Source organism: Salvia hispanica, chromosome 3 (genome assembly GCF_023119035.1).
Source record: "Salvia hispanica cultivar TCC Black 2014 chromosome 3, UniMelb_Shisp_WGS_1.0, whole genome shotgun sequence".
Lineage (NCBI taxonomy): Eukaryota > Viridiplantae > Streptophyta > Magnoliopsida > Lamiales > Lamiaceae > Salvia > Salvia hispanica.
In genome coordinates, this window is record NC_062967.1 from 6636524 (window position 1) to 6658973 (window position 22450).

A 22450-nucleotide genomic window follows, 5' to 3' on the forward strand; every position below is an offset into this window, starting at 1 on the left:
AAATAACCACATGAGCCAAGGCATAGGAAAAGGAAATCAATTAAACATAAGAATCATTGTATCTCCCCCGTAGAACTCTACGAAGGGTTTAGCTACTCATGTTCAACACAAAAGTCAAAGAAATATTCAAAAACATGGTTTGAATAAGAATAAAACTAAAAGTAGAAACTCCTAGAATTGGATTGGGCGGATTGGAGGCTTCGTCTTCAATCTTGCGATGAATACTCGTCCTCTGCTCGTTCTTCTCTTCTTCCTAGGTGAAAAAATGGTATTTTTGGGGTAGAAGGCGTTTCCTAGGCATATATATACCTAGGGTTGACTTTGGGCCTGAAATAAACTGTCGAACGAAGCTGGCGGGTCGCCAGGTTGGGTGTGCATCAAAGCTGGCGAGTCGCCAGCTGCCTACGGCGTTTTTCTCGTGTTTTGTTGGCGGGTCGCCAGCTATGTCACTGCTCCGCGCAGTCTTGGTAAAATGGTCATAACTTCTTCTACCAAACTCCGATTGAGACGTTTAAGACATCCACGCGAAGCTATTTCGAAGACGAAGAGAATGGTATGCATTGCATGCGAATCGGACTTCAAAATCTCCAGAAAAGCTGTCTTGGACATTGAGTAGCTGCACATCCACATGTTTTGTACATTTTTTTACACATTTTTCACAAAATGGTCAAAATACCAACATAATAGAGAAGTAGCTATAACCATGTCTCAAAGTACATAATATATGATCAAAACCAAGTAAAACTACCCTCTAAAACCATGTAAAATCCAAGTGAATCAATATGTCCATATAATTTGTATGCATTTTAGACAAGAGAATACACAAATAAGAGAGATAACCAATCTCATGACATCTACTTTGTTTATTGAAATTTAGAACTTAATCGTATTAGATAAATATGGAGCATTAGCAAACAACTTAAATATCCCATAATGATATAGGTACATAGACTTATCTTCCTCTCTCATCTAAATTCTCGTAGCACGCCGACACCATTGCGCTCTCCACACCGGCGACGACGAGGCTACTGCTTCTCCTCGTTGTGCTGCTCTCTCCCGCGCCGGGGACGACGAGGTTGCTGCCCTCTCCACACCGCTGCTCTCCGACGAGGCTGTTGTCCAACTCTCCACGCCGATGTTCTCTCATTCGGTTCCTTTGGTGGAACCGAAGAATCAATCGGTTAGGACCGAACCGACAAAGGGTGCGGTTCCGGTTCTAGATTTTGGAAAAAATGGGATTAGGTTAACCGACTAATTGGTTCGGTCGGAATCGAACCGACCGAATCCCCACCCCTATCTCAAAGTCTATCTCAATTTTGGGAGCTTATCTCATAGTCTATATCAATTTTCTCCTGTCACATACACCTATCTCAGAGTTCATCTCCATGCAATGGGAGCCCATCTCACCGGGCATATCTCATTTCCACATCATCACCTATTTTCTTTTATTTTTAATGTCAATGTTTAAATAATATAAATTAAAATACATAATAAATTAATTCTTCTATGTATTACAATATTGAAAAAAAATATAACGCTAAGCAAATTTCAATAAAATTACAATAAAACATTTTAATTGGAGAAGAAATTTAATAAAGTAATTTTAAAAAATAGTAGTGAGTAGAGAAGGATGTGGGTGTGTGAAATGAATGTGATTGTGAGGTATTTATAATAGGAGAAGAAATTTAATAATGTAATTTTGAAAAAATGATTATTGGCCTCGGCGCCCTGCAAAGGGGGCCTATCTCGAGGCCGATTGAGTGCCGGTCGCGGATCGACTGAGGCGTATGATCGGCCATGGGGGGAGGCGTTGTTGAGTGGCGATCGGCTCCCTCTCCACAATGGGAGTTGATCGGCGGCGATGGGGTGCCCGATCGCTCGGCCTTCCGATCGGCCACCATTGTGAGTGTCCTAAGTCAGTTATTTAATTTAATTTTATTAGTTGTTCCTCAAATTTATTTTTCAATTAAGAATTTTATATGAACTCTAAAATTTTTAAAAAAATATATCGTGATAGTCTTTATTGGTGGTACTCATACCAGAACTAATGCGAAAATCGATATTCAATTGTGGCGTTTACTACATTTTCTTATTATTGTTCAAATTAGGAAGGTCAGTAAAGCCTGTAATCCATGATTAGATCCGAATAACTCATTAAATTTAAAGAGTTAGGATATCAAATTTAATATTTGATAAAATCACAATCGAATTACCGAACAACTCATTAAATTTAAAGAGTTGGTATTGGAAATTTATTGTCTAATAAAATTATGATCCGATCAGCCTGCTATCCAAGTAGTGTTGATCCGATCTTTGACAATTAATTCATATAGATAGTTTTTATAATATACTATAATTTTACAAAAAATTAATCTTTCATTTTATATTTAATATATATATGTGTATTATATTTTATTAATATAATACTAGATAAATGAGTTATAACACTTGTATTCCGTATAAAAAATATTTTTAATCATGCTTGAATGAACTAAATAAGCAATGGGGCATTATGTGATATTTAATTTTGGTAATAATATTATAAACCATATAAAATGTATTCTGCAGACGTCGGCCTATATATCCATTCCTAGACGAGGGTTTCAAATTATTTTTCTTATATTCGATTAGAATTCATTAATATCCTCTTCCTTAGCAAAATTGGGGTTTGATTCGATCCAGTTTGAATAATTTGAGTAGAATTTGTAGAGAAAAAGATGGAAGACGAAGAGGTGAATATCGAAGAATTGGCTGCCAACCTTTCTACTTACGAAGAGCAACTTCAACAGGTGCTTCCTTTTCCTTTTCCTTTTCCTTTTCCGTTTTCGTGCGGGAATTGATTTTGTTTGTGTAGATTACTCTCGCAGCGATTCAAAGACTTCTTTTTTGGCTGTTTTGCTATGGATTTTGGTCTTTTTTAGTGTGAATTGTTTCTTGTTCGACGCATTTTAGTGTTGATTGTTGACAGCGAAGATTGGAGGTTCTCCTTAGTCTTCAAACCTAACTAGAGGTGTTTAGCTGCTTTGATATCCTAATATTTACCGAGTATGGGAAGGAAATAGGCTTTAAAGTTTAAACTTTGCCTCTTTAAGTTAGGCTTCTGAATTTGTGATGTGTGTTGACAACTTCAAACTTCTCATTCTGATGCTATTCACTCTACTTTGTGGCAGTGAAGTCTAAATATGATCTTTGTATATTTTATAACCAAATTTAATGGGATATTGCTCTTGGAATCAAATACTTCAGTATAAGAGTGAGATGTGGTGTTCACTTATTCACTATCTTGTTCTTATTGAAGGGGTATGCCTGGCCAATGTACAGTTTTATCATTCCCTGCTACTATTTTTAATTTTTGGATTTTTGGTTTCTCTTAAAATTGAATATTACTCATTTGCTTCAGTATTCCAAATTTGGTATTTATGTCAACTGTATTTGTGTCTTAATATGATTCAAGGTACGCAAACTGTTGAAAGATGATCCGAAGAATTCTGAATTTTTGGACATGGAGAAAGAACTTGCGGAGGTGATTTTCATTTTTTTTGTTTTTGCAAACTTCCTTCCTCTCATCGTTACTGGTGGATCCCACAGTTGATAGTTCTAAGTATGGGATCCTCCTATTCTTTCTGCTTAACATTACATATATCATCATAGTTGCTAGTTGTTAGAGATGTTTAAGAACACCGACCATTGTTGTATAATAGGTTAGAAGGTCATTACTTTCTCTATAGTTTAATTTCAATCTCTCCCTCTCTCAAATATTACTATTGCTCGAACAAGCAGTTTCAAGAAACCACCTCTGACAGATGAAAGATGTTTTTTCCCTTGTGGTTTGTCAAGGTGAGAATATCTTATCTTGTTAAAAGAAATAAGCATACATGGTGTGCAGAAGTGTCGGGGTTTTAGAAAGAAGACACTAGGACTTTGTCAAGATGCCCATCACTTCTGTCTTGATTCCATTGCAGGTGTGCTATGTGGTGATGGCCGGCTTGCTCTGTCTCGTGAATTTTGGCTGTCACTCTGGATTGAAGTTCATGTTTTCGTCTTTTCACTAATTATATTATGATAATTGGAAGATTATAATTTGGGTTTATTTGTGGCTGAAGGTGATTGCATTGACAGAGGAGCTTCTGACAACTGCTAAACAAAATGATGGTAGTTCTGAACTTGTTAATGGGACTAGTGGAGAAGCATCTCCTGATCTGCAACTTTCTGGGATCACCTTTGATGTTAGTCCTTTTCTGACTTGATTTTTTTGACGAGTCTTTAGATTTTGAGCTAACAATGAATAACGACCTTATATTCTTGTAAGTTGTAAGACACATTACATCTTGGTAAGTTGGTATTCAATTTGTGTAATAGTGGTACTCTAGCTTGGAAATATTGGGTAATTTACATTGGGATTTGGACTCATCTCGGATAAGTGGTTGGGGTAATATCTGAGCATCGATCCCATGTTCTTTATTTTTGGAACTAAGTTCCAGGATTGAATAGATTTATAGTAGTCCTCCAAGCCATGTCCCTACTTATTATCTATTCTTTTATACGTACCCAAAATAGAGTTATCTCTACTAATTCAACTAAACTGCATAGTTGCAAATAATGTTGGTAAAAACATGTTTTGATTCTTCATGTAAAAAAAGGGACCCAATGTACTTATTTTTTCACCATGCAAACTTCATTTATCTACAAATTTACCATGCATGGCCCTCCATTTCTCCACTCATAAGCCGCAACACACTCTAACTAATAAAGTGGGTCCTTTTTCCACTCACAATACATTCCATCTAATATTTATTAAAACTTAGTGTCACAACCTATTGTTGTAGCGTGCACTATTTTGTGGGACGTATGAACTATATATATATATATATTATCTGATGTCCCCCTCTCTTCTGTACCGAAATCTTTAACTACTCACATATTCAAAGTTTTAAATCGAACTAATTTCTAAACAAATCCCAGTTCTGGGCTTCACTGCCACTCATGCTGATCTGACTACTTTTATTGGTAATCCCATGCAGAAACCAAGAACTACTGCTATTGATGGTAATAAATTTCCACTTGGAACCAAAGTCCAAGCTGTCTGGAGCGAAGATGGAGAGTGGTATTTATAGTGAATATATGTTTTTGTTGGGTTGTGTGTCTATTAGTTAGTAAAGATGTCTCTATCCTTCAGTTTCTTTATCTCTTCTCCCTCTTGTATGTGGCTGATTTAGATCGAATGTTCAGGTATGATGCAACCATTGACTCTCATACTCCAAATGGGTATTATGTCACCTATGATGGATGGGGTAACAAGGAAGAGGTAATTTATCTTCCTTCTTGCATGGTGCTTTTTTCTAACATCAAACGGTCAATGAAAACAAAAAAAATTACTAGTAATATTTAACCCTGTGACATAGCAGAAACAGGAAAGGACCCTATAGAACTTGTTAAACTTAAAAACTGTTTTTACAACCTGGTCTACTATCTGACCTACTAATCTGGTTTATTCATCACGCAAACCCTCAATCCCATGAATTGTATGAAGGCTCTGCCTAACCTTATGTAGCATCATATTGTAATGTGATTTTTGAGATTACATTTAGAAGGGGTTGGTGATTCCAGGTGGATCCCGATAACGTCAGATCTATCCAAGAAGGCACTGCAGACCCTTTGCTGGAAGCTGAAAAGATTGCTGTTGCTACAAAAGAAGCCCTAAAACGGAAGATTGCCCAATCTGCTAGCAAGGACTTCGAGGCCTGGACTGTTCCTGCAAAACTTCAAATTGATCGTAATGATCCTGAAGATGTGGTATGTTTGGATTTACTGCTCATTTTATAGTGATTATGATTGAATTAGTGCTCATATACTTAGTTGTCAACTAAGTTTAATCCAACTGTTATATGAAGGGATGTTTGATTTTATTTTCCACTAGATGAGCTAAGATTGGGAAGGGTATTGGTCATTCCAGAGCACTGGCCTCATCCCCTAATCTTAAAATATTCGTACCTGATTACTGATGTTTAATTGCATCCTGGAACCCCCTCTATGCCCTCCATCGGGGTTGAGGATAGGACCCATGATGGGGTTTGAGGATGCCATTCTGTGTAATAAATTAAAAAAGATGGGGTTTGAGGATACCATTCTGTGTTCTTTTACATTTTTTTAAAATTTATTTTACACAGAAAGCTACAAAGCGTAAAAAGATACATGCATTCAAGTCCAAAATGCGTATGGAAGAAAAAGAAGTTACACAAAACAAGAGGCAGAATGCCTGGCAGCAATTCCAGACCACGAAAGGCAAAGCTAAAAAGGTGTGTTCACGTTTGCTGCCTGCTTGTATTTGTGTTCCACACATCTTTTTGTTGAGTCATATACTGCTGTAAGCAACCCCCCATTTTGTGTGTTTTTTAAGAGAGCATGATCCACCTTTTATGCGCTACTCACACACACCCACACACACATTCTGTTGTGTGCACAATGCTGGTATATGTGTTTGTATTTTTCTTTTCTTGCTTTTCTCCTCGTGTCTCAATGTGCTAAGTGCATAACTCATAACCTACAAGTGCATCCAATGCTATTCTTTGCTATGAACTGTATGTGGAATCTAGAATCTTCAACCACCTTGCTTTAATTGCACACTTGTCATATCCTCTTCTTTTTTACTGACGAGAACTAAAAATTAATCAAGTCTTTTTTCCTCATGTTCGGTTGCCTGCAGGATTGTTCACCACTTGTGCTGTAATATCATGTCTTCCACTATTTTTACCTTTTGGTTTCCCTCAAAAAGCTTACAATCATAGTTGTGGGGTTTACATCAATGGTTGAAATGAAATTTGATATCCTACTTGCGCTACACCAAACATGCATTCTATGATACATCAGCATGTGACTGGATGGCTAATGCAGTAGGAGTTTAGACGTTACGTTGATGCTTGGAAGATCTGTACTGTCCTACTAGCTGCATGTATCTCATTTCTGTTATTTCTTTCTTCTTCCTGTCATTTACGTCTTTTGTTTGCTTTCTACACTCCAAGCCATACTCAGGGGAATTTAGTGACCAAGTATTACTAATGCTTGAGGCTTCTTTGCAATCTACAAGACAAACATTTTTCTCGTGTCGTGTCGTGTCTTTTCAACAAGTAAAAGGCTCTCTTTTTTCATGTACTATATTGAAATTTGGCTTTATCTTAAAGGTTGGTTTCTTCTCCGGCCGAAAGCGCGAGAGCATATTCAAGTCTCCTGATGATCCATTTGGGAAAGTTGGAGTGACTGGAAGCGGGAAGGGTTTGACGGAGTTTCAGAAAAGAGAAAAACATTTACATCTCAAAGGAGCAAATATGGAAAGTGCAGATGAGTAATGTAAACCAGTTAGGGCTCTCTCTCTGTTGTGTAATTTTTATGATAACTGAGTTTTCTGTGCAAATTGTGGTTGCACTAGCAGAGCCATATATGACCATGTTGGTTCGTGATTGAAATGGTTTCGAACTTTCTATAGATGGCATTAACTTGTGATCAAATAGTTCGTACCTCATCTGTTGCATCCAATGAAAGGCACACTTGGCCTAAACTATCGTGATCCCACATAATTTATGGAAGCTTGATCTACACTGAGTAGTAGACAGTGAAAATTACCAAGAAAATGAATCCTCAAATTTGAATTCTCTGTGGGGCGTATTGTAACCTTGCAATATGACAGACCATAACTTCACAATAAGATACCTCATGCCAAAAGACAAAAACTTACCTTTGTGAATGATTCGTGCTTAAAAAATAGACATTCTATTTAAAGAAACCTTTTTCTCTTTAATGAGGTGAATCTTATTCTCCAGTTACAATTCTCTAATATATTTATATTTCTATCTCTCTTACTTTACTAATTACGCATTAAAATCCATGCCGTTTCAAATCCATCTTTAATCTTTTCTTTTTTTCATATAATCAGTGCATGCGAATACGCACAATGGGGAAACATAGCATCAAAATTGGTCATTCACATAACTGATTTCCTGTTCTAACAGCGTTTCACAATCACGAAACTGGCAACAGAAGATGTAAAGAAAAGGTAAACAAAAATAATAAAACTACTTATAATCCATGAAACGGGGAGCAGCTACTCTTACACCTACAGGGAAACCAAGAATAACTTGCTTCTCTTTTATATCAACAGTTTTCTTCCCAACTTTGCAGCAAGCAGTTAAGTTAAACTCTCTCTTCCTTTTGCATACTCTCTCATAGCACCTTCCCTCTTGAATGCAGAACTCACGTCGTTGTCCTCAATGCTTATAATCAAGATTCTCCACAGAACCTATATCGTTTTGAGGAAGGACTAGGTCCATCAGATAAAGCATTTTCCTGGTGTAGATATACAGTCCGGAGCTGAGGAACTACCATTCTTTCTCTTGCTCACATGACCTTTAACACACTGGAGCCATCTGTCTACCTATGGATGCTGGCAAAAAAAATTCTCCAAGTCGTCTATAGTCTATAGGTACAATGATGCAGCAAAGACAATATCTCTCTTGATCTTGGTGACAGCTTCCTCGAATTTAACTTCAAGATCTTTCTCACCGATTGATTTTGCAGCTTGTATCAGCTGCTGGAGGAGTTCTTCCAGTCTCCTGATTGCTCGGATCAAGCTGCCCTCAAAAACAGGTGTCATCTCCATAATTTCGTAGAATTTAGATCCTCTAGCCCAAGCATAGACAGCCTCCATGATATCTGGTCTGAAAGAGCTCACGAAATTCTCAATATCTATCTGTACCTGGGGTAAATAGAATTTTGAAATGACACAGGTGGAAATAGTCTTAGTTAACTTTGAACAATGACAGAAACCACCGAAGCTATAAGCAGATAACAAAATATATATGTATGGATGACTCGAAAAAAGGTGTGTATATCAGCATAAAACTGAAATTATGTTTCCACTATTTCACTCAATATTAGAGGCCCTCAAAATGTAAAGCTATTGTTAGAAAAAATTGACCTAGCATCTAGAGATTATGCATACGGAGTTTAACTCCGTGTCACCTACTAAACAGCAATTTTGATAAAGACTACTCCTATCAAAATTCTATTCCTTGTGGACACTGGACATTGTCACAGACTATATTTTTAACATAAATTATAGTCTCCATCCTGTTTAAGAACAACTATAAGCAAGCAACGAAAGAAAGATTGACATTAAAAGCATCCAGAGAGACCAATATTTGAATCAATCACGAGGAGCACTAAGAATAAGGTGAACAGGTACCTTGCACTCAAGCTGAACCTTAGCCACCTTACGTGCTGTTTCCTGTAGTTGTGTAAAAAGCAACTCAAGCTCATCACGAGGCTTTTGGGCTTCCTGTAGTTTTTCTTGCCAAACAAAACATGACAGAAGAGATATCATCTCCTCCACTCTTATATCCTTTAGAACCCCATTAAACATGAGTTCTGTCAATGTCAACTCTTCTGCACTGCTGATTTCACAAGCAACTTTTCCCTTCAGCTCAACAACATCATCACTTGTAATATATCTGTATATTTTAAAGATGTTTAGAATTAACACTGATAATAATTATACACAGCAATACTGGTAGATGAAGAAATGATCACTAAGAAAGAATCAAGAGTAGCCATGGCATATAAAAATTCTTCAACAAAGGAATTGGCAATGGATCTTAGCTCCACCCGGTTAGTGAAATTCAAACCCGCCCACATAAATAAGTCGGAAATAGTTCAAATGAGAGTGGTTGATTTTCAATCCTAAACAAACTTTACATTCAAATGCAACCTTATAGAATTCAGATTATGCACAAGGAGCGTAAAAAGAAGTGCAACATGTGGCTCCAACTTTTTCCCCATAAAATGACATTGAACAGTATAGAGAAAAGCAATGTGCAATAGGCATATTAATGAAACTATTTCACGGTAAAACAACTGTATCTTAGTGAAATTCTCTTGAAGATCAAATGTATTGTCCTTCCATCATTATTATGGTTATCTAATACAAACTCTCAAGCTGTCGTGTTCTCAAATGGATACAATGATTAGACAAATAAATTTTGAAGCCAGTTTCCAGAGAAACAATTTAACAGAGGTAGATAGAGAGGAATGACAATATTTCTAGGAAATGCTCATGAAGACATTCTATATTGAAAAATAAGTATTTTAGCCAGCACGGCAATATAATAGTCTATAAGAATAATAAATATCTTGCTGAAAACAACAAATGATATATTCTTGCTTAGGCTGACCTTCAATGAAGGTGAAAATAGCAGGGTTTTAGGGTTTACTCATATTTGACCAGAAAAAAGTCTTACCCCAGTCTCCTAAGAGTCCTTTTCCTTGCTTTTAATTCATCTTTGAATGCCAACACTGATGAAGACTTCATTGCTTTCTTAAGAGATCTAATTTTTGCAGTAAGTTCCTTCTTCGTGTGCAGGACTTTGAGCTTCTGTTCAATCAGAGGAGACCTTGCAACTTTGTGCTTCTCAAAAAGATTCTCAAGTGCTTCTATCCGCCTTGTCGCCTTCCTGTAAGAGCTGCTTTGAACCTGGAGTTTTAGACCGTTATTCAACCAGGTTAATATAAATTAAAAACCTATAAAATACTTGAGTATCATGACCACAATGGAAAACTGAATTCTAACTTGCCTTCATGTCATCTTCAGGGTCTAGAATAGGTACACCTTCTTTTGCAAATCTTACCAAAACTTCAGACACTTTCTTCAAAGTATTTTCTCGAGCTTCTAATGGGAGAAGATCCTTTGGTATTATTAGCCGGACACTACTTAAGCTATCAATCTGCTCAAAATGACATCACAAGGAATGTCATCACAAGGATAAGAGCAAATTACATGAAAAAAACAACAGCAATTATAACAACTAGAAGAAAACTAAAAAAATATTGTACTCGATCTTTAACAGCATAAGCTACGAATGCTCAAAGTCAAGCTGCACATTGGAGTGCCATGGAATATGCAGATTATTTCATAGCCAGGACACAACAAGTTAACTGATCTAATTCCACTGTAGCACCACCCTTTGTTTAAGTTCAGCAGCATCAGGAAGAACGTAAATGCCAAAATAAAGCACATCACATAATGTCGAAACAAATCCCACCACAAGTTATCATGGAAAAGATTTTACCTGTGAAATAGGGATTGAAATGACAGCAGGCTCTCCAGGCTCTTTTAAGGGAACAATTCTAATTGTTTTTTTAGCAATTTCATCCTTATGCACTCTGCACCTCGTGAGAATATCCACTGTATAGCTTGCCTCTTCAGGCTTCTTGTTTGCATCATCTGAGTCAAAAGATTAAGGCTAGTGAATAAATACACATAGAAAGTTCACAAATGACTTAAAACCCATCTCACCTTCAGAGGCAACTTTAACCCTCTCAAAATTTATTATGACTCCCCATGTGACCTCATCCTGCATAGAGAATGATGGTGAATCCTCATCACTCTTTGTGCATTGTATAGAAACAAGTCTTCCGGGCTGTAGAAAAGGCAAACAATTTTTTGGAGAAAAAACTGTATCACGGATTTCCTTTTTCAGAGTTTTGTATTGTTTTATAAGGGAGTAATAATTTTCCACGCTATCTTCTTCCTCTATTATAATAGAATCCCTCTCTGCTTCAAGGATCTTTGCTTGTTTCTGCAAAGTTCAAATTATATGCTTATAGTTAATCTCATATATGAGACTCATTTCAAAAGAGCATATATACCAACTGACCTCAAGATCAGGAATGGCACGATCTGCCTGAAACTGATAGAAAGAATTTCGAAGCAAATTCTCAGGGTCTGCATCTGCAGCTCGTATTTGATTTAAAAGCATATTGTAGCTCAAGTGAAACGCACTGGATATTAAGATAAGCAAGCCATCATATATATGCAATCAGATCTATAAGTCTTTCTCCATAACAATTATTTGCAGTGATGAATATTGAAGCAACTAATTAGTATCCAGATGTAGTGGATACGAGTCTATACTTCCATCTTTTTCACACGCTGTAAAAACATTCTAAATTCCAAATCAATCTGAATTTGGCGAAACAATAACTAAACTGTATCCATCTATACAAAAGAACAAATTTGTCTTAAGCCATTAATTTACAGCCCTGTCTAAATCCACATTTATAACATGGATCCATACTTATTAAACTGTGGTTAAGCACCCTAAAGATGCAGCTAATATGTTCAGACTGGGCAGGACTGCAGGAGAATAACTCAGTATGGGTGATCGGTGTACATCGATGTTTTTAATTTATAAACATAAGCATGAATTATCCCTAACTACAAGAATTCATAGACAATTAGCATGCCTGGGAGAACTTGAGACAGGTAAATTTTAACAGTTTCTCGAAAGAGATTTATGCTAATATGCGACAAAGAACCTTAAGAAGCTGGTTGAAAATGAAGCTTTTTCGAGCAATACTACAACTATGCGGTCTTGCTTTTTACTATGACACTGGATAACAATTCTGCCAAATCACCTGTTCAAAGAATCTGCACTTCCTTTCAACATAAATTTCACTGTTGAAGGCTCTAGTTTCTCATCAACCATAAGGATACAAATCCCCCGATCATCAATTCCTCGGCGACCAGCTCGGCCACTCATTTGTATGTACTCCCCACTGGATATCCATCTGAACTTATCTCCGTCAAATTTTCGAACATTAGTAAAGACGACAGTTTTAGCGGGCATGTTTAGCCCTATGCTAAAGGTCTCTGTGGCAAACAAGCACTAGACAAAATGTAGAAAAGCCTTATCAGAGAAATGCATGAGATGATGACAGAAAAAGAACATACAGCTCCAGTTCAAATTATTGTCGCAATACACACAATAAGAGGAAGAGAAATGACATGGTAAAAGGGCAGGGTGCAGCCGTGCAGGTGCCTTCACCATTAGATGACACAAAAGTCCAAAGTGATCTAAGGTTATCAACACCTCCTAGCCATAACTAGAATAGTGCACCTTTATAACATACATATGACTCCGTATAGATATTATAGCACCAAACCAGTGGAAACTATATAGGTAACAGGAAGTATGCAATATATAGAAGGTAGGTCACTATACCACAATAAAATTCTGCATTAAATAACTTATTGAGCTAAGAATTCCTTTTCACTTCCAAACCCAATAAAATACAAACTTGAGCGAATATTAGGGCAGGCTTAAGCGTGACAGAGCAGTGAAGCAAGACAAATGAGTAATATGAGGTTTCATCAACTCCTCGTGCACACTGACCTTGATAAATCCTTCCTGGAACAATATTTCAATGACTTCCTTCAGTATGGGAAGCAAACCAGAGTGATGTACACCTATGCCTCGTTTCAACAGGGGCAGCATATTTGAAACCTAGGGTTGGTTGACATACATAGACATGGATAAGAACATGGTAAGAAGTATGTTCATGATAATAGCTACTACATGATATATTGGATGTGATATGAAATACTCTAACCTGTGGAAGCTTCGTATCATCATCAGACAGCATATCCATAGCACTCCAGAAGATAGTTTCAATGTTTACTTTCTCATTGTCGTCACTTAGATCCATTTTCGCCATCTGTTCGGAAAAGAATATGTTATCTACTAAGTAGAAAAACCCAAATAATAACTATGAGTATCTTTACAGCACTTGTCTACAGGCTAGACACAATCACAAAAAAATGGTGCTTTAGCATGATACTTCTAAATGCTGAGATAAAAGAGTTGGCAGTCTTACAAGAAACATAGCACTCTAAACAGTAAGGACTCCAAATTCCAGGCTTAATCTAAGTCGGGATTTGCTAGGTTTCAGCTATTTATAATAAAATGACCAGAATTTACAATCGCACATTTAAGAGAAATATGCAATTCATGAAATTATAAAGGATAACAGTCGCTCTTAAAAGGTGTAAAGAACGAATGGTACCTGCATAGCAAGAAATTCACATTCTCTTTTGCTAAAACTGAAACATATGACAGGATCATACTGTCGCAAAATGATCATTTTCACCATCTTAAATATATCACTATCTTCACCAGATTTACCAACAAGTACACCTTTCGGAACTTTTCCATTTTCTTTCTTTCTGTCTTCACTGGTCGGAATCAGAGCATTTAGAGCTTTCTGAAAGCTATCCTCACGAAACTTACCCTTTTCATCAACCACTAAGTAAAGGCCATCACCTCCACAAGGGAAGATGTAATGCTGAAGGGGTGTTGGTCGATAATCGGTGTAAACAATATGACATGGTTGCTGATGCACCTGCATTACAAAGATGATATTAGCACACCAGTGCAAGAGAGAAAAACTTGAAACAAAGAGTTGAAAAAGGTCTTTTGCTATCTCTATCATATGCATAAGTTCTCAAAGGATTCCCAAAGTAAGAACCTTTCATCATCAAGCAAATATAACTGGAAAGCATTAAATTCACTCATAACTTTCTTACAGTTTTGAGGAATTTGTGCAATCATGTCACGTGTCATGTTGACACGAGCACACATATTGCACAAACAAAACACATTCAGGAATAAATGAATGACTATTGTCTGCCCACAGTTACTTGCTGGTAACTCATTATGAGAATATACCTAGACCTACCCAACTCCTTCAATAACATATTGATATCCTAACAGTATGGTCTAGGCCCGTGCAAGGGTTCAATCAGAGCCCAAAACAAATTACAATAGAAACATCAATACAGAAAATAATAAAAGGAATAAGACATTTAAATAACCCAGCTACCCCAGCCATCTCTCACTTCCTGCTATGCTGGTGCAGCTTTAACACAATAAGCCCCGAATCGCGACACAAACACAACAAGGCATACATCTTCCCTCACATAAATACAGAATTTCGTACTAACACAATACGCATAATAGCAACTACAAGCAGTTTTTTTTGCACCGACACAACACAACATTAACAAAAAATAGTTAAAGTCAAAGTTTTCTAATGATATACTCCCTCCGTCCCAACAACCCACATATTATCGCCTCACTGACTCACTAACAAGTCGTTATCAAAATTATAGGATTGTTAGCTGGTTATCACACAGTACTAAGCATTAAGTTGTTAGCATGTTATTGTTTTATTATTTTCAACAGGTTGACACAAAACACAACATGACATGATAAGCCTAAACATTAACCTGATAATGATCATATACTATATTGCAAAGCATAAGGATGTATAACCATTTTAAACAGCATTGATTAAATATCAAGCGAAATGGGGAATCAAGTCAAGTACCTTTGCAACCCAATCAGCAAACTCCTTTGCGTTAGGTACTGTAGCAGAGAGAAACACAAATCGGGAGTTCCTCGGGGCCATAACAATGCTCTCTTCCCACACGACCCCTCTCTCTCTGTCTCTCATGTAATGCACTTCATCAAAAATAATCCAGGCCACCTCCCTAGTAATTTCTGATCCTTTGTATTGCATGCTTCGCCAAATCTCAGTGGTCATAACCTGAAACGACATTCCAAAATAAACTAAAAGAAAGAACATATCGAAAATTGAGCATATCGGCACATGTAATTATCAGCAAACTTACCAAGCAAGACGCATTGGGATCAATAGTTACATCACCTGTCATCAACCCAACATCCGAAAATTCTTCTTTGAACTCTCTATATTTCTGGTTGCTAAGAGCTTTAATTGGAGATGTATATATCACACGTTGCTTGTTGCGCAGCGACATCGCAATGGCATACAAGCCCACAACTGTCTTTCCTGCAGATGTATGCGCAGAGACCTACAAACATGTCACAACCAAATTCTGTGCCCATCAAAAACTCACCTCTCAGACAATTACAAACATGCTGTCTCTACAATAGATATGAGGGGGCATTTGGCTAAGCTTATAAATTATTGATAAGTGTTATGCAAAATAAGCTCCAACTACTTAAAGCTCTTCAATTAAACTAAAACAACCAATCATAAAGTGAAGTACCAACACAAACATACCATGACGGATTCGCCAGTTTCGAGACACTTAATAGCTTCCTGCTGAAAAGGATCAAGAGAAAAGGGGAATTCCTTGGCAGGCTTTGCCTCACGTTGCTGATTACTCGAAGCGGACGGCTGGTAGCCCTCTGGATACGATACTTGGTGAAGGCAAGTTACGGCTTCATCTATCAAACCATTCCCGTGCTCTCTCCGCTGCTTCATCGGCGGAGTCTCGCAGCCCTCCGTCGCTTCTCCCAACGGCTTTCTCTTGACTGAAACCATGACTAAACGACAAAAAAAGCCTCCACCAAGCCGCCGACGACGGAAAAAGCCAATAGGTTTGAACGAGAGAAATTCTCAGCGACGGGCGGCGATCGTTTAATTGGTTGGTTTTGCCCTCCGCTGTTGGAGAAGGAAACGAGGTTACGACGACGTATTGGTGGTGCCTATTTTTTAAGTTATGACGCAGCCCGCTTAAATTCGATTTACCAGTTTTTTATTTAAATTTTTACAATCCCTTTATATATAAATAAAATACAGTATACTCTATATTACACATTTATCAATTACATTAGTATAATTTTATTTCATAGAAATAATAATTACTGTACTACATAAGGAGTATTAGAATTGGAATTTTTTTTTGGTTTTTTTTATTCAAAAGAATTGGAATTTGGGTGTGCTTACATCTAGAACTAATATAGTAGTAATAGAATTTCAAAAGAAATATGATTGAGTTTGTTGGTGGATTTGACTACGAATCTATGATCTTTACTTTGAATTTAAAGATCGTGTATGTTGATTATATTCTCATTATTGTCCAATCTAGTCCTTCGACGCATCATTTGCGAAAATTAAAATATTTTATATTTATTTACAAATATTTAATAAATAGTTTATTATAGGATTGCCCCTATAAAATTAAATAATCTTAAATACTTAAATCTGAAGGTGTAAACTAAAAAGTAAAACCACCGTTTCCCCGAACTTTATAATTGCCGCCTTCAAAATCTGATCAATCCCCCTCAGTGATCGCCGAAATACAGGCAAAAAAAAGAGAAACAAAATCTAATCATCGAAATTCTCGTTGCTGCTGCTGGATGATCCCTAACCGAAACGCAATTCTGGTTATTGCTGTTTTGCCCTATTGTTCTTTCTGCTTTCTGTCGCACAATTTTTTTTATTTTTTTTATTTTATTCCTTAGTTATTTCGTCGACTCCTCTTTTTTGGCGTTTTTCCGATTTACCTTTTTAGATAGTTGCTGTAGATTGACTAAGATCCGGTTTCGATTTCCCGAATGGGCGAGGTTGATATTCAGCATTTCAAAAAAAAGTTTAAAGTTATATTTGAGGGGTATTGCTTTTCTGCTCATGGGGTTTTCTAATTTTTTTTAGGCTGATTAACGCTTCTTGAAAATATCCCAGCAAATCAGAATATAAAGATTCAGTCTTGGTTTCTCAAGTGGTAGGTTGATTTTTCACATTTTGGAGGACCTTCTATATGCTGTAGTGGTGTAGGGGAAAGGCAGAGGGATAGAGAGATGGTGCGGAATAGGGAGAAAGAAGAATCAGAGTCTCGACTGATTCCTCCTGTATCGATATCAGTTGCGGATTCAACATCAATTAGCCTTATAAAAGTTATCTCTACTTTGATTATTTTTGTTTTGGGTATAGTTATAGGACTAGTTTCTAGCTTTCATCTCCGTAAGTACTTCACTTTTGAGGGTGATCAGTTTAGTTTCAAAAGTATTTACTTTGAAACTGAGCAATTTAGCAGCCATGATAATGAGATGATGTTGGTAAATGGCGAAAGAGATGATTGCCTGAGCATGGACAGATTCCTCAGGCAGGGGAATTTGATCCATCAGATGACAGATAAGGAGTTGTTTTGGAGGGCCTCACTAGTGCCCCAAAAGGAAGAGTTTCCATTCAGGAGAGTGCCGAAGGTGGCGTTCATGTTCTTGACCCGTGGGCCGTTGCCCATGTTGCCATTGTGGGAGAGGTTCTTTAGTGGCCAGGATGTGGAAAAATACTCTATATATGTGCATGCTCTTCCTGGATTTGAGCTACAAGTGTCCAACTCATCTGTCTTTTACAGGCGCCAGATCCCTAGTCAGGTATAAATTCTGAGATGATGCCTCTCTGTGTTGATTTTTTGGTTTTTGGTAGTAATAATTTCTTGGTGGTACTTAGGGAAGAAATTCTGTTTTCACTGATGTTTCTTTTCATGTTAATTTCATTTGGATAATTAGGAGTTGTTTCGTAGTTCATAGCTGTTTTTCACCAGACATATTGCATGATGGCTTTAATCTACAAGGATAGCCTATGACTTTTTGCTTCAAAGGGCATACAAAATTATTGACTATCAAGTGTTGAAGGTCGAATTATAATGACAGATAGATGAGAATAGAAGTTCTTATGTTGATATGAACCTCTCCCTTGTTCTCTCATTTAAGACCGTGATTTATTAGATGGCCTAAAAATCAAATCCACTAGCTTTCAAAATGACTAATGTCAATTATAAAAAATAAGGATCCATGGAATTACTATAAAAGGTAATCTCCAGGAATAATATTTTTCAACCCTTGAAATGTTAAAACTTATGGTGTTCTTTATGGAATTGTCTTCAGGCTGAAAATATTTCATTATATTTGTGATCTTTATGCTAGGCCCTAGATTGTTTTTAATGAACATCTGGATTTGCACTGCTCTTGAGGGTAAGGCACTGTTATTCCACTTCTTCAGAACCACATCGTTGATTTGCTCTCTCAAAACTAATTGAGGGGGGTTGGGGTGTTGTGCAGTGATTTAGTAGACGGCATTTGTCTTCGTATTTATCCTTGTAGATAGATGATATATGTTTCCCTAATATATTGCAGCATGTTCAATGGGGATCAGTGTCGCTGGTTGATGCAGAGAAACGGCTCTTAGCCAATGCCCTTCTCGACTTCTCAAATGAGCGGTTTGTGCTTATATCTGAGAGTTGTATCCCCATTTACAACTTCTCCACAATCTACTCATATCTCATGGGATCTGAACATAGTTTTGTGGAGTCATACGATGACCCTTCTCGATATGGACGTGGCCGCTACAGCCGTTGGATGAAACCAGATATTAGACTTGCTGAATGGAGGAAAGGGTCTCAATGGTTTGAGATTCGTCGTAATTTGGCAGTGAGAGTAGTCGCAGACAGCAAGTATTACTTGCTCTTCAAGAAGTACTGCAAACCTTCTTGCTACCCAGATGAGCATTATATTCCAACCTATTTACGCAAGTTTTATGGCGCTCTCAATGCAAACCGAACAATAACATATGTGGACTGGTCACAAATGGGCCCGCATCCGGCAACCTTCGTGGCTGCTAACATAACTGTAGGATTCATACACTCACTTAGAAACAACGTTACACAGTGTTCCTACAACTCAAGAAATACGTCACTCTGCCATCTCTTTGCTAGGAAGTTTGATCCCAGCTCTTTAGAGCCTTTGCTGAATCTGACCTCCCAAGTATTGGGATTTTGAAGTCAGATTATACTTGTTACGATTTTGTTACATTCTAGTACAATTTTGTATAACTGCATAGTTTTTGTAGCCATTTGTAAAATACATGAAGAGGAGGACCCTTGGCTGGTAAATTTGTTAGCTAAAACAGTCATCTATCTATCTAAAAAAAAATTCAAACCTCACCACATATTCTTCAATTTAAATTTTATCCACTACAATGGTTCCCTTGTAAGGTACTATTCGAATTTCTTTTACATTTCATTTGTAAGTTTCTATAAAGTTTGAAAGTAGTCAAATTCTTTTAGGTGGGTCAACCCAAAAGAAAAACGATTTTAGTGTTACTACATAAATTTGAGCAAATGAAAAGTTTTACAGGGTTGTTAGAGACTGTAAAATCACTTTCGAAATGAGACTATAAATGCCACCGGAATGAGTATATTTTCATTTTTGTTGTGTGTAGTATAAATAAGTACTAATATGAAATAAGTGAAAGATACGTGCATGTGTTAAAGTCCAATGAAGTCCATCCATTTGAAAGTGCATAATCTAAGGGAAAGAGTGATTGAATATGAAGAATGATCAACCAATTCGGGTCATTGAAGAAGCATTTGAAAACTCATCATGAGGAAAGGGGCCCTCTGGAAGAACGTGCCAAGATTGGACCCTTTTGAAGGCGTGGTGGCATAATAGTTGAGCTGATGTGGGCCTTTTTTCCGGTCGGAAATCCAGACAAGCCACCACCAAATCCAGAAAGCCCTTAGAAAACACCCTTTTTTGGGCGGAAACATGCTCCGGGAACACGCGGCCTCGGGTGAGGCAGCACAAAGGAAAATGTCGCGTTCCACTAGTCGTGTCGGTTTCATTAATCTTCTTGGGGAGCCTCCTCTCCACATTTATCTTTGTCACAATAGATTCTAGCTCTCTCCTGCTGGTAATCCTGAGGCCACCATAGGCCAATTCCAAGGCAGTAATTCCTAGCAGCCACATATCGCCTTCCACGGTGGGTGCATGTGCATCGTACGCCTCCGGTGCGGCCGCCCACCTGCAGACTGAGGTCGAGGGCATGTAGGGCGACACGGAGTCGCTCTCTGTGTCGGTGGCCAGATCGACGACGGAGGCGGCGAAGCCCAGTTTGACCCGACGCGTGATCCCTCGAGTGATGTAGATATGGGCCGCGCAGATGCTGCCGTGGGCCTGGCCCAGCCGGTGGAGCGCGTCAAGGGCTTGCACAGCCTTGTAGAGGATGAAGAGTATGTGGTCCGGTTTGGGGAAGCCGTGGGGCCCGGGCCCGGGCCCCCGCATTATGCTGCTCAAGGAGGCACCGTACGGGTAGTAGAGTAAGACGCAGCAGTAGTAGGTTTCGTCGTGGTAGAAGTGTTGCTCGCACTCGATCAGGCTGCATGTTGGCCCAAAGTAACGATCGCGCCGACTCAGCATGCGAGATCTCGCCACATCCGCCTTCAGTCGTCGCTCGCCCTCAGGGTCTTTTTCCCTGTTCACACACTTAATCACGAACTCCACCTGCCGCGACTCCCTAATTATTGGAATTATTAACTTCTGAATTTCATCTCACCAAGGAAACATATTTAATCATGTGATTTAATCTTATTAACCCACAGCCCTTTATAAAAAGAATAAAAATAGATTAAATAAGTAATAGTAGTACCAGATTGAGGAGCTGAGCCTGAGCCATGCGACGTAGGCAGGGATGGAGGCGTAGGCGGAGGTGATTGGTTTGGAACGGATCAGCCGGAAGGCGTCCACTCCTTGGTGAATAAGGAGACCGGGTATGGAGTTATTATTTTCTTTCCTCGGAGGGTATCGGTTTTGGTAGTATTTGCACCAGTAGACTTCGAGAGTAATCCAATCAAAGAAATAACATTTCAGGGATGAACGTGTGTACTGAACTCGTTTAAGGATGTTGGGATCTAATGTGATCTTATCATCCTCATCCATCTTAATTAATTTTAGATTCACTGCATTGTTTATAACTTTTAAATTTATACTCCAGGTGGCATACATATATGTGGTGATCCTTGTTATTCTCAACCTACCTACCTAGTCTTCAGCCAACCTTATATATGTGTAGTGTGGTATATACATTTTTGTAGTTGTAGGAAGATGATTGTATTAAAGCAAGCAGTGGGGTGTAGCCTGGACGGCAGTGCAACGGTGAGCAGAGCGGAGAGGATGGTGGGATGTGAACGTTTCCTGGTTAAACGGCTTCACCGGAACCTGGATCCCGACGATACCGCCACACTGGAGCAGGAAATAACTATGAGCATCCAACTCAATGAACAACCACATATACTGCCGTGCGAGCACCATTTCGTGGAAGGGCCATATCTCTACGCCATAATGCCGGAGGTGGAGAACTCACTTTACGAGCTCATGGCCAAGTACTACGTCGATATGATGCCGGAGGGACTAATGCTCGCTATCCTACAGCGCCTGATCAGCGTGTTGGCCTCTATTCACGAGCTAGGCCACACCCACGGGAGGGTATGCGCCGCCCACATCTACTATGACGCCAATCGAGATGTTAAGGTGGGCTATGCTGCCTCCGTCTTCGACTACTACAACTACCACCTATACCCTCGCAAGAAGCTCAGCCCCATGTGGCCCGAGTCGGCCATATATCATCTAGCTGCTGCACCCGAGGCTCACAAGAGCTTCGAGTCCGATATTTGGATGGTTGGAGTGGTTGCTTTGGAGCTCATCTATTTTGGTTTGTATGTGAGCAAGAGGGAGGAATTTGATAATTTGGTTGCCACTATCCTAACTCACAGGAAGTTTCCTCTTGGATACTTCGGTGTCAAGGAGAATCTGTCGGCCAGGCAATATAGTGATGGATTTGTCAATCTAGTGACTAGTTGTTTCAATATGGAACCTGCAAATAGGCCTACTGCAAAACAACTTCTAACTTGGGATGTAATTTCCCACCCACTTGCTACTCGAGGCTTTTATATGTAATTTGGATTTTGCATTCTTTCAGAATCAAAACCACAAACACATGAAGTTTATTTATCATATCT

At 38.3% G+C, this 22450-nt stretch overlaps 5 protein-coding genes across 8 annotated transcripts; 3 read left to right on the top strand and 2 right to left on the bottom strand.

The window, feature by feature from the left end:
• The first annotated feature begins 2588 nt into the window (after positions 1-2588).
• LOC125214609 (survival of motor neuron-related-splicing factor 30-like) lies at positions 2589-7502 on the top strand. Of its 2 annotated transcripts, XM_048115704.1 has the most exons (9): positions 2589-2789; positions 3455-3523; positions 3963-3998; positions 4104-4226; positions 5022-5104; positions 5230-5305; positions 5608-5793; positions 6168-6296; positions 6704-7275. In XM_048115704.1, exons 1-9 carry the CDS (start codon positions 2718-2720, stop codon positions 6725-6727), a joined length of 798 nt encoding a protein of 265 aa, XP_047971661.1. In that variant the 5' UTR covers positions 2589-2717; the 3' UTR covers positions 6728-7275. The 2 variants fall into 2 exon arrangements, with proteins under 2 accessions (XP_047971661.1, XP_047971660.1); XM_048115703.1 differs by lacking the exon at positions 3963-3998 and having other exon boundaries at positions 2599-2789; positions 7179-7502.
• A 454-nt stretch (positions 7503-7956) lies between these two features.
• Positions 7957-16351, bottom strand: LOC125214608 (DExH-box ATP-dependent RNA helicase DExH9-like). The gene is made up of 14 exons (XM_048115702.1): positions 15931-16351; positions 15518-15718; positions 15214-15432; positions 13891-14226; positions 13438-13542; positions 13221-13331; positions 12463-12713; positions 11703-11826; positions 11342-11624; positions 11115-11269; positions 10620-10769; positions 10287-10519; positions 9236-9500; positions 7957-8746 (listed from the first exon to the last, which is right to left on the bottom strand). The coding sequence occupies exons 1-14, from the start codon at positions 16192-16194 to the stop codon at positions 8468-8470; spliced, it is 2976 nt and encodes a 991-aa protein (XP_047971659.1). The 5' UTR covers positions 16195-16351; the 3' UTR covers positions 7957-8467.
• A 514-nt stretch (positions 16352-16865) lies between these two features.
• Positions 16866-19597, top strand: LOC125210994 (glycosyltransferase BC10). Of its 3 annotated transcripts, none has more exons than XM_048110663.1 (3): positions 16866-18029; positions 18792-18874; positions 18956-19597. In XM_048110663.1, exons 1-3 carry the CDS (start codon positions 17454-17456, stop codon positions 19431-19433), a joined length of 1137 nt encoding a protein of 378 aa, XP_047966620.1. In that variant the 5' UTR covers positions 16866-17453; the 3' UTR covers positions 19434-19597. The 3 variants fall into 3 exon arrangements, with proteins under 3 accessions (XP_047966620.1, XP_047966619.1, XP_047966618.1); XM_048110662.1 differs by having other exon boundaries at positions 16866-17039; positions 17308-18029; positions 18792-19597; XM_048110661.1 differs by having other exon boundaries at positions 18792-19597.
• A 180-nt stretch (positions 19598-19777) lies between these two features.
• Positions 19778-21371, bottom strand: LOC125209148. Its single transcript, XM_048108756.1, has 2 exons — positions 21082-21371; positions 19778-20949 (listed from the first exon to the last, which is right to left on the bottom strand). Exons 1-2 carry the CDS (start codon positions 21369-21371, stop codon positions 19995-19997), a joined length of 1245 nt encoding a protein of 414 aa, XP_047964713.1. The 3' UTR covers positions 19778-19994.
• A 165-nt stretch (positions 21372-21536) lies between these two features.
• Positions 21537-22388, top strand: LOC125209149 (serine/threonine-protein kinase BLUS1-like). Its single transcript, XM_048108757.1, has one exon. It carries the CDS (start codon positions 21537-21539, stop codon positions 22386-22388), a length of 852 nt encoding a protein of 283 aa, XP_047964714.1.
• Positions 22389-22450: the final 62 nt, after the last annotated feature.